This window comes from Orycteropus afer, unplaced genomic scaffold, assembly GCF_000298275.1.
Source record: "Orycteropus afer afer isolate SDZICR_OR568_19922 unplaced genomic scaffold, OryAfe1.0 scaffold00048, whole genome shotgun sequence".
Lineage (NCBI taxonomy): Eukaryota > Metazoa > Chordata > Mammalia > Tubulidentata > Orycteropodidae > Orycteropus > Orycteropus afer.
The window spans coordinates 7260127-7271044 of record NW_006921635.1 but is presented as its reverse complement, the minus strand read 5'-3'; the positions used below and the strand labels follow the sequence as shown (position 1 = coordinate 7271044).

General features: G+C 51.1%; 1 protein-coding gene across 1 annotated transcript in view; it reads left to right on the top strand.

Moving 5' to 3' along the window:
- Window positions 1-3815: 3815 nt before the first annotated feature.
- Window positions 3816-10918, top strand: part of SLC8B1 (solute carrier family 8 member B1) — an 18013-nt gene continuing 10910 nt past the window's right edge. The window contains exons 1-9 of the mRNA XM_007938279.2: window positions 3816-3938; window positions 6845-6997; window positions 7092-7144; window positions 7640-7696; window positions 7787-7893; window positions 7976-8143; window positions 9268-9375; window positions 10428-10487; window positions 10735-10865. Of these exons, the coding sequence (XP_007936470.2) occupies window positions 3816-3938; window positions 6845-6997; window positions 7092-7144; window positions 7640-7696; window positions 7787-7893; window positions 7976-8143; window positions 9268-9375; window positions 10428-10487; window positions 10735-10865 (960 nt within the window). The remainder of the gene's footprint in view (window positions 3939-6844; window positions 6998-7091; window positions 7145-7639; window positions 7697-7786; window positions 7894-7975; window positions 8144-9267; window positions 9376-10427; window positions 10488-10734; window positions 10866-10918) is intronic.

The window sequence follows — 10918 nt, the reverse complement described above, 5'->3', positions numbered from 1 at the left end:
TATGCCCTCTTTTGTATGTATAATACAGTCCACAATGAAGTATCTTTTAAAACTAAGCAATAGTTATACATGTTCAGAGGGGAACAGACTGGAGTACATCTGGAATACCTTGATGGAGATTGTTAATTGTCTGTTCTCCAAGCGTGGGAGGGCGTCTGATGCCAGGAAAAAAATCAAGGAGCCTGGTGGGCTGGTTTCCGGCCTCATCCTTCCTGGCTCAATTAGTTCAGAGGTTGAACTTCTCCACATCACCCATGGTCCAAATTGATTCTATAAAACAGTGCTAGAACTTAGATAAATTCTAGAAAAGCAGACCTCCTCTCTCCAGTGAAGAAGAATTCAAATATTTGCCCAATGTGGTATGTTGTTTGATGCACTTGCATTATGGTCATGGAGAACTGCCAGAAGAACGAATCTGTCTTGGAAGAAGTACAGCCAGAATGCTCCTTAGATGCAAGGATGCGAGACTTCATCTCATGGTATCAGGAGGGACCTGGCCCCTCGGAGAAAGACATCATGCTTGGTAAGGTAGAGGGGTCAGAGAAAAAGAGGAAGACTATGTCTTCAGTAGAAAGGGAATTAGAAAATAAAAGAAGACTACAAAAAGAGGCTGCCACTAGTCAAAGTGCCACAGAAGTTCGCTTGAACAGAGCCCTAGAAGAAGCAGAAAAGTATAAATTGGAGTTAAGTAAATTAAGGCAAAATAACAAGGTATGGAATAATTGAATAATTTGAAAGTGATCATCTTTGATAATGCCCTCTTTTAAGCAAGAGTCAAAAATAATAGTTTTTAAATTATCTTTTTTTTTCTTTACTTTCATTGTGGTGAAAACATACACAAGACATTTGCCAACATAACAACTTCCACATTTATAGCTCAGGGACATTGATGACATTTTTTCATGTTGTGCCATCATTATTGCTATCCTTTTCCAAAATATTCCACCACCATCAGCATAATCTCAACGTCTCACAAACAAAAGCTTTTCCTTTCTCCCTCCCTCCTACCCCTGATAGCCACTAATAATCTAATAATCTTTGGTTTATATACATATGTGTGTGTGTGTGTGTGTATACATATATGTATGTATATTTAGGAGCTCTGGTAGCGTAGTGCCTAGGGCACTTGACTGCTAACCAGAAGGCTGGAGGTTCAAACCCACCAGCCACTCCTTAGAAGGAAGATGGGGCAATCTACTTTGGTAGTGATACTGCTTCGGAAACCCAAGGAGGGGTCGCTATGAGTCGGAGCCGACTTGATGGCACATATCAACGTCAACATCACGTCTTTAAGGGAAGGGGCGTGGCGAGCATTCAGGGGCGGGGCAGAAGGCGGAGCTGTTGCGGGGGCGGGGTAGGGGCGGTGCCAGGCGGGGCAAGGGGATCCTGCAGACGCTGCAGCGGGCGGGGCCCCGGCACCGGGCGATGTCGGTGGCGGAAGGTCCTGCAGCGCGGGCCAGCGGGAGGGACCGGGAAGGCCTCCGCGCCCAACGGAGTCCTGGTTCCAAGTCTGCGGGCCCGAGCCCGGCCCGAGGTAAGAGGTACCTCCCTGCCGGTCTGGGCGCCTCCGTAGGACCGGGACACCCCGAGTTCAACTTCTCAGTCGGGATCGGGAAACTGAACAGAGAGACAGACGTTCCTGGGTCTGACACCTAGAAAGTGCAGCTCCGATTTCCTGCCACCGCCCCTTCCTGTGTCGTCTGCAAATCTAGCACAGGACTGGCACACAGGAGGCGCTCGATAAATGCTCACTGGTGAGCGAGTAAAAGAAATTGGCGACCAGCAGAGACAGATCCATTCCGATTCTCAAACTGGGGACACTAGAGGTTGTTGTTAGGTGCCATTGAGTCAGCTCCGACACATAGTGACCCTGTGTACAACAGAAGAAAACACTGCCTGGCCCTGCGGTAACTTCACAATTGTTGGTATTTGAGTTGCAGTCTGTGTCAATCCGTCTCATTGAGGGTCTTCCTCTTTTTTGGTGACTGTCTACTTTAGCAAGCATGATGTCCTTCTCCAGGGACTGGTCCCTGATAACACGTCCAAAGTACGTTGCCATCCTTGCTTCTAAGAAGCATCCTGGCAGTACTTCTTCCAAGACAGAAGTACAAGGTGGGGACCCTGGGGCAGAAGCATTTATTGAACGCAGGTCTTGCCCCCAGGGCAGCATTCATTTCCATTTTGCAGATGAGGAGTCAGGCGCAGACAGGTAAAGTGACACTGGGAAGTGGCTGAGAGGGGATAGGAAATGGGTGTGAATTCCCAGGGTGGTGCCATGTGGAGTCACAAGCCAGTATCTTTCTGTAAACCAGGGAGGAAGGAGTGCTGAGAACCCCAGCCAATTTTCTTCCCTCCTCTTTTTCCCTCTTCTAGTACCTTCCTTCCTGCCCTTCCCCACCCCACCCCACCCCCAGCTGCCAGGACATTGGAAAACGTCTCCACAAAGAATTACCAAAAAAAAAAAAAAAAAACAAACAATGTTTTCTGGGCTGCAAAAATAAAACATGCTCATTGTAGAAGATGTGGACAAGCCGAGAAGAAAATTCGTATGCCAAGGACCTTTTTTTTTTAGTTTAATTTCTTTGGGAGAGAAATGAAGCCATTTTGACCTGGAGTGGAAGGACAGGGCAGAGGTCCAGCTCCAGCCAGATCCCCTGCTTGTGGGCTGTGTGATGGACCAAGTCCTTTTCCTCTGGGCTTCAGCTTCCCCTTGGGAAGACCTGCTGACTGTGACCTGCTGTGTGTCCTTGTGCAGGTTTTAAAACTCTTCTGAGCTCCACTCTCTCAATTGTAAAAGGGGTGAGACGGTAACATCTCCAAAATTGTTCTGAGAAGGTGGGACGTTGACTGGAGGGAGCCTGGCTGCATGACCTGGGGCAGGTGACTAACTCCACCTGTGTCTGAGTCTGCTTATCTGTTAAATAAACCCAAACCTCTGCAGAACCACCCCATAGGATTTCCAAGGCTGCAGTCTTTACACGAGTAGACTGCTTCATCTTTCTCCCTCTCTGGCTGGTGGGTTCGAATTGCTGCCCTTTTTGTTAGCAGCCAAATGCTTTAAACATTGTACCACCAGAGCTCCTTTTATCTGTAAAATGGAAATAATAATAGGGCAGTGGTGAAGCACTTGGCTGTTAACCAAAAGATCAGTGGTTCGAACCTTCCCGCTGCTCCGTGGGAGAAAGGTGAGGCAGTCTGCTTCTGTAAAGATTTGCAGCCTTGGAAACCCTATGGGGTAGCTCTACTTTGTCCTGTAGGGTCACTGTGAGTCAGAAACTACTTGATGGCACTGGGTGTGGGTCTGAGGGTTGTCGTGGGAGTGAGATGAAGTTATCTGTGTAGTGCTTGGCCCGTGGTAATATCAAATGTGATAGGCCAGCCTCCTGGGGTCTTCAACTGGTGGTCCAGAGGCCAAGTCTACCCTCAGGTTTTCTTTGAGGGTTTTTCTAGTTTTCCCCAGTCCCCACCACTCCCTACTGCCCAGCTGTGGGTCTCTGGATCTCATCAGATGTTCCTTGCAGCCTTGCTTTCCTGGTTTCAGGGACCAGACTAAGCCTGAGGGGACTGAGGGTTTCCATGCAGACGCTGTTGGGGGCCCATGAAAATGGGAGGTATCCCATCTGGCATGTGGGTTTCTACCTTGGTGAGGGTGAGAGGGACAGTGGTTCCTTAGCTGAAAACCTTCTCACTCCTGGAGTCTTTGGTGATGCTGTTCTCCTTCTCACCCCTACCTTGCAGGCTGTGGGCCACCAGCTGTTTGCAACTGAAATATTGCAGAAGGGGAAGTGGTGGATGAGGCTGGGCCCATAGGGCTAATGGCCGCCAGGTGGCTGATGGTGGAGACCATGTTCAGAGCAGAGCCTGGGGGCCCATCCGCAGGGGCCCCTATCAGCCCCCTGCTTCCAACTGCAGGTGTGAATAAGTCCCACACAGTGGACGTGAGTATCCAGGCATGTGGCTGGGGTCAGATGGGATACTTTCATCCATTTAAGTAACTACTATGCACCAAGTACTGTGCTGAGCCCAGGTCAACATTCTCTGCCCCCATGGAGCTGACAGTCCCCTGGAAAGACAGATAAAGAGTAGGATAAAGTGATGATGGGGGTGGGGTCAGCATACTCAGGAGTGTATTTCCAACTATTTCCGATTGAGTGGTCACAGATAACTTCTATGAGGAAATAATATTTGAGCCAAGCCCTGAATGGTGAGAGGAAGCCCCTTGTACGTACGTCTAGGGAAAGAGCACTCCAAGCAGAGGGGACAGTAAGTGCAAAGGCCCTAAGGCAGGAGTGTGTTCCCAGAACAGTGAGGAGGCCAGCGTGGTTGGCCCAGGGTGAGTGAGTGAAGGGAAGAGTATTGAAATGAGGATGGAGGGTAGTTATGGTCAGATCACAAAAGGCCTTGTAGGCTGAGGCTACAACAAGCTCAGTGCACTGCCGTCGAGTCGGATCCGACTCAGCAACCCCTCCTTGGGTTTCCGAGGCAGTATCACTACGGAAGTAGATTGCCCAACCTCCCTTCTGAGGAGTGGCTGGTGGGTTTGAACCACCAGCCTTCTGGTTAGCAGTCAAGTGCCTTAGGCACTATGTCACCAGAGCTCCCTAGGCTGAGGCTAGGAGGTTAAAATCATTCTACGTCAGTGGGGAACCAATGGAGGGTTTTAAGCAGAGATGTCAACATCTGATTTACTCCTTCAAGGGATCTCTGACTGCTCTGGGGCAAATGGTTTGAGAGGTATGGGTGGTGGCAGGGAGAGCAGTGGGGTGGGTGCCCTGCAGGTGAGTGAGGGTGGTTGTGGGAGATGGGAAAGAAGTGGTGGGATTTGGAATAACTGTTGGGGGCAGAGTGTGCAGGAGGTACTGATGGAGTAGATGGTGGGGTGTGGTGATAGGGAAGAGAGGAGGCAGGCACGGCTCTGGATTTTGGGGGTTGGTGGCACCGACGACATGGATGGAGCACAGAGTAGGACTTGTTGGGAGGCTGCCGTGGGGGACAAGAAGACTTCCTCCCAGGGCAGGGGCAGCAGAGTCGTTGAGATAGGCTGTAGGGAACTTGCATCATTCCACCCTGATGTCTGTGAGGGGGCGAGAGGTCATAACGGATCTGGAGTGAAAGAGAGAAGGAAGGGACTGCTCACGGTGACTGCTGGCTCCCCTGTACTTGCAGGGGGCTGGGGTTCTAGAATGAGAATAACAGACTCCTCCCCCTTTGGAAGGGGATGCAGGTGTAGCACCCACACCGACTTTATGTTTATGGGACTGTAAAGTGCTTTCATGCCCACCTTCTGAAGCAGGCACACTCAGTTAGGCCCATTTTGCAGATGGGAAAGTGAGTTGGGGTTACTGTGGTTATACAATAGGCTACTGCCTCTTGGGGATATGCTTCTTTGGAGGCAGGAAAACTCAGGTGACCCGTGGGTCATGCCTGACAGTCTCTCCAAGTTATGGAGTTCTTCTACCAGCCCTGTTTCTGTGCTGTGGCCCCTACACTTCCCAAATGTGCTTCTTACTTTTGATTTTGTCTCTGAGTCAGCTTCTGGAGGAACCTAGCCTCAGGTGCCCTCTGACTCAGCCGTTTCTTTTCTAGATAGCTCTCTGGCAAAATACTCTCATGTATCTATAGAGTCTCGTGCAAGCAAGTTCAGTGTTGCTAATATTGAAACAAAGACCCACATTAAAAGCTTACAAGCGGGGAAACGGTCACCTCGGGTACATACCATCCATAGTGTTAAGTTCTGGGCTGCTGCAAAAAGATTCGGCAGGAGATGGGACCGTGAACAAGGGCTCAGAGGCTTCAAACTACCTGGGTTCAAGCTCAGCCTCTGCCACTGAGTGAACCCTGGGCCAGGGCCTCTGTCTCCTTATCTGTAAAATGGGGATAAAGTTACCTTCCTGGGAGGATTGCTATGCAGATTCATTCATTACTATGCGGGAAGCTCCTGGCACAGTAACTAGCACTTCAAAATCACTCTGTGCTTGGCTTTTCTCCTCCTCCTCATTATTTGCACTGATATAGAAAGTTATCCATGGATACCTTGACAGAAGACTAAGTGGGGAAAGGAAATGACAAAAGCAAGAGATTTAGGATGGACCCATTCCTGTAAAACAAAATAGACTGTATGACTTGGTGGAAAAGGTTAAGACACTAGGCTGCTAACCGAGAGACTGAAGGTTTGAGTCTACCCTCAGTGCTTTGGAAGAAAGACCTGCCTGTCTACTTTCAATAGTTCAGCCACTGAAAACCCTGTAGGACACACTTCTACTCTGATGTACGTGGGTTCACCATGAGTTAGAATTGACAGCAACTGGTTTTTAAGGTTAAGCACCTGACTGCTAACCCACAGGTAGGTGGTACAAACCCACCAGCTATTCTGTAGGGGAAAGACATGGCAGTCTGCTTCGACAAGATTTACAGCCTTAGAAACCCTGCAGGCAGTTCTTCCCTGTCATATAGGGTCACTGTGAGTTGAAATAGACTCAATGGCAGTGGGTTTTTTTTATACACAAATGTAGTGGAACTGAGAAATGTAAAGGTATGTATACTTCGAACCGATCATGGCAGGGTGTCTAGAGAGAGGTGGGATTGTAGAGGGCAGGGATGCAAGGGGAAATTTAGGAATCTCTCTATAGTTGATTTTTTAGAAACAAGTATGTGTTTATGAATTACTTACGTTAATTTCAAACACAAGTTTATTTTCAAAAAGAAAACTACACAGTCGGTGCCTAGAAGTTCTAAGGGGCCTGGGGACCAGGCTGGAGGGGGGCGATCTTCAGCTGCCTAGATGAGCCTCGTCCAGTTACCCACAGAGCCTTGGCCCCTGATGTTCCCCACCCCCTTCCCATAGTGCCGTGAGGTATGTGGCCTGAACGTCTCTGACCGTTGTGACTTCATCCGAACCAACCCCGACTGCCACAGTGCTGGAGGCTACCTGGACTACCTTGAAGGCATCTTCTGCGTCTTCTCCCCCAGTCTCCTCCCTCTGGCCATCACTCTTTACGTGAGACCCTGTCCCTAGGGAGCCTGGTGAGGTGGCGGGACTGGTGGCCCAAGTGGACACTCAAACTTTCTTCCTTCTTTGACTCTCCCTCCAGGTTCTCTGGCTCCTTTACTTGTTTTTGATTCTGGGAGTCACCGCAGCAAAGTTGTGAGTTTGGCTTTAGGGTCGCACCCATTTTAGAGACAGGAAAACAGAGTGGGTTGACATTCTGGTGACCCCACAGTTGGGGAGAGGATGGGGCTGTTGTGTTGTTGTAGCAGCACTGAGTCAGCCTCTGAATCACAGCAACCCGTCCACCACAGAATGAAGCACTGCCTGGTCCCATGTCAGCCACAGCATCCAATGTGAATTGGACCGTTGTGACCCACGGGATTTTCATGGGCTGATTCTCAGTAGATCTTCAGACCTTTCTTCCTAGTCCGTCTTAGTCTAGAAGCTCCCCTGAACTGAATTCAGCATCATAGCAAACATGCAAGGCTCCCTGATGGATGGTGGCTGTACACAAGGTGCCCTGGCTGGGAATCGAACCTGAGCCTCCTGCTTGGAAGGAGAGAATTCTACCATTGAGCCTCCAGGGCCCCAGGATGGGGTTAGGGGACTGGTAGCTGTGAAAGCACTTAACTGTTTGTTTTCTCTCCATAGTTTCTGCCCTAACCTGTCAGCCATTTCTACCACTCTCAAGCTCTCCCACAATGTGGCAGTATCCTTTTGTCCGTGGAGGGAGAGAGGGCAGTTTGGGGGACACACTGGTGGCCCACAGCACTGAGCCTCCTTGACATGCTCCTCCCATGGTGTCACCTTCCTGGCCTTTGGCAACGGTGCTCCTGACATCTTCAGTGCACTGGTGGCTTTCTCGGACCCGCGCACAGCCGGCCTGGCCTTTGGGGCACTGTTTGGTAAGGCAGCCCTGGTGTGGTCAGGGCAGGGGCAGTTGGAGGGGGTGCAGGGCAGGCTGAGCTGTGCTGCTGTCTCCTCCAGGTGCTGGCGTGCTGGTCACCACGGTGGTGGCGGGTGGCATCGCCATCCTGCAACCCTTCACAGCCGCCTCCAGGCCCTTCCTCAGGGACATCATTTTCTACATGGTAGCTGTGTTCCTGACCTTCACCGCACTCTACTCTGGCCGGGTCACGCTGGCCTGGGCCCTGGGTGAGCAACTGCAGGGCCAGAGCACCCCAAGGCTGATGGGTAGGAGGCACAGGAACCCCTCAGGGACAGAGGGAGATGTGGGGTGGCCTGCAGGGCAGAGTCAGGGTTTCTTTGGTTCCAAGTGACAGATCAGGATCCAAGCTAATTGGAGCCAAAAGGGAGCATGTTCAGAAACCTGAAAGGGGCAGGGACAGGGACAGAGGCAGAGTGAGGTTCAAAGTGTTTTAACGAGCAACACACCTGGGATGCTGACTGAGCCAATGGGACTTCCAACAGCAAACATACCCCATTCACATACTCAAGAGACGTCAATGGAGAGGCCATTCACTGAGTTAAGGAGGCCAAAGTGTCAACTACTAACCTAGATGTGGTCAATTCGAACCCACCCGGTAGGTGCTGCAGATGAAAGCCCTGATGACCTGCTGCCTTAGGAGACCCTCCGGGGTGGTTCCACTCGGTTACATCGGGTTGCCATGAGTCAGAAGCGACTCAGTGGCAGTGGGTTTGGTTTGGTTTTTTGGTTTAAGGCAACCAAGAAAGGATGCTGAGGTGCTGAGACCCCCAGGGACCAACTATGGGGGGAGCTGTTACCCCCTCTCAGGGCTGTAGGGCCTGGGAGTGGAATGACTAGAGCCCAGTGAGGGCCGGCCACGTAAGCTACAGCCATGGAGGGTCACAGACCCTGTGGGAGACACGGCACCATAGCAGGGAGGGGAGATACATCCCAGCCTCTTCCTGCTGCCCTCTGATTTCCTGCTGGGCCTCCTATTGGCTAAACCCAGTGATAGCCAGCGCTGTGGTGATACAGTCAGCAGGGTCTGCCTCCCAGGGCGCAGAACAGCACCCTGAACTGTAGCACTTAAATGGGGTCCTGGAGGCCACCGTCTGTCCCAGGCGTTACCTTCTTTATTGCTTGGTTACCAGGGTGTGGGGTGAGAAGATGGGCCAAGGAAGGCAGGAGGGAGTGTGAGGAACTCAAGGAAGCAGCCGTTTATCTACTGGTACTGGGCTGGCCTAACAGATAGCCTCCACTAACAGATACCAGCAGTAGACTGGCCAGCCCTTGGCCTCTGGGCCCTTCATCCAGGGTGCTACTTGGTGACAGCCCACACCCTTGTCTGCAGGCTACCTGAGCTTGTATGTGTTCTACGTGGTCACTGTGGTTCTGTGCACCTGGATCTACCGACAGTATCGGAGCAAATCCCTGGTTTACTCCATGCCGGGCACTCCAGGTAAGGGTCTGAGTCAAGCAGGTGTGCGTGTGCGTTTGAGCATACGAGCAAAGAAGGAGAGGGGATTAGTGGGGACTGGGCCCCTCTGGGCCCCTCACTGCTGCCATCTCTTGCTGGAGGCCATTCCCACAGGCCCTGCCAAGCCCATCTCCTTGACTTCTTCCCACTTGCCACTTCCAAGGTCCCACCGCCATGCTTTGGCTGATGCTGGTGAAGCCTCTCCTCACCTGCTTGTCCAAGTTCATTAATTCTTCCTCCATGCTGTGGCCAGGGCGGTCTTTCTAAGGGGTTGCTGCTCACACCCCTCAGGGCTCCTCACTACCCTCAGGGTGAAATCCTGTCCACAGTATACACAAATACCTGCACAACACATACCCACACTCACACAAATACATAAACCACACACACACGTATATACACAAATACATATACAGATGGATTCATACACAACACATATATACACATAACACATATCTACACAAATACACACATACAAGCACATTAAACACACACATACCAAGTACACAATACACATACACAAATACACAGACATCACATGTACTCACAGATACATATGCACACTCATACACATATATGCCCACAAACATACAGAAATATATAACACACACAAATACATATGTACACAAGTACACACACATACACATACATACACAAATACATGCTCATGCACACATATCATTTATTGCTTTCAGTATGCTAGGCACATGTATCATTTCATGCATTCCTCTCATGACACTCTGAGGCAGAGATGATCACTAGTTACCTGTTAGGGATGAGGAAACCGGTTCAGGAGGTCAAGGCCTCCTGGGCCAGAGGGCTAGGGAAGAGCTGAGACTTGACCTTAGTTCTCCCAGACCCCAAAGGCAGCACTACACTATAATTTCATGATGATGGCTAAGAAATGCAGAATAAAGAGGGCCTGGACAGACACTTGCCTCCTTGAACTGTCCTCCCAGGGGTGCCCCTGCAGTGTGTGTGTGTGGGGGGGTGCTTCTTAGCTGGGCTCCCACAAACACCCCTCCTGCCTGCAGAGCTGCTGTCAGACTCCGAGGATGACCAGGTGTCTTCTAATACCAACAGCTATGACTATGGTGAGCCCAGTGTGTGTGCTTAGCTGGGGCGAGGGTGCTAGGCAAGGGCTCAGGTGGGAGATGGGGAGATGGGGTCATTCAGGCCGCAGACCCAGGAAAGAGGCTCCAAGGCTGATCACCTGCCTTCTGTGAGGCACTGGGTTTTTTGTCCCCACTAAGAGTCGGGAGGACTGGTGGGCGGGAGGGGAGCGGGTTCCTGGAGGCTAAGCCATCCGTCTCTCCTGCCTTCCTTCCTCCCATCACACAGGGGATGAGTACCGGCCACTGGTCTCCTACCAGGAGACCACGGCCCAGATCCTGGCCCGAGCCCTCAACCCACTGGACTATAGGAAGTGGCGGAACAAGTCTGCCTACTGGAGGGTCCTCAAGGTGTTCAAGGTAGGGGAGGGGGACCCTGGGGACAGGCTCACGGTGTCACAACAGCATAGGAC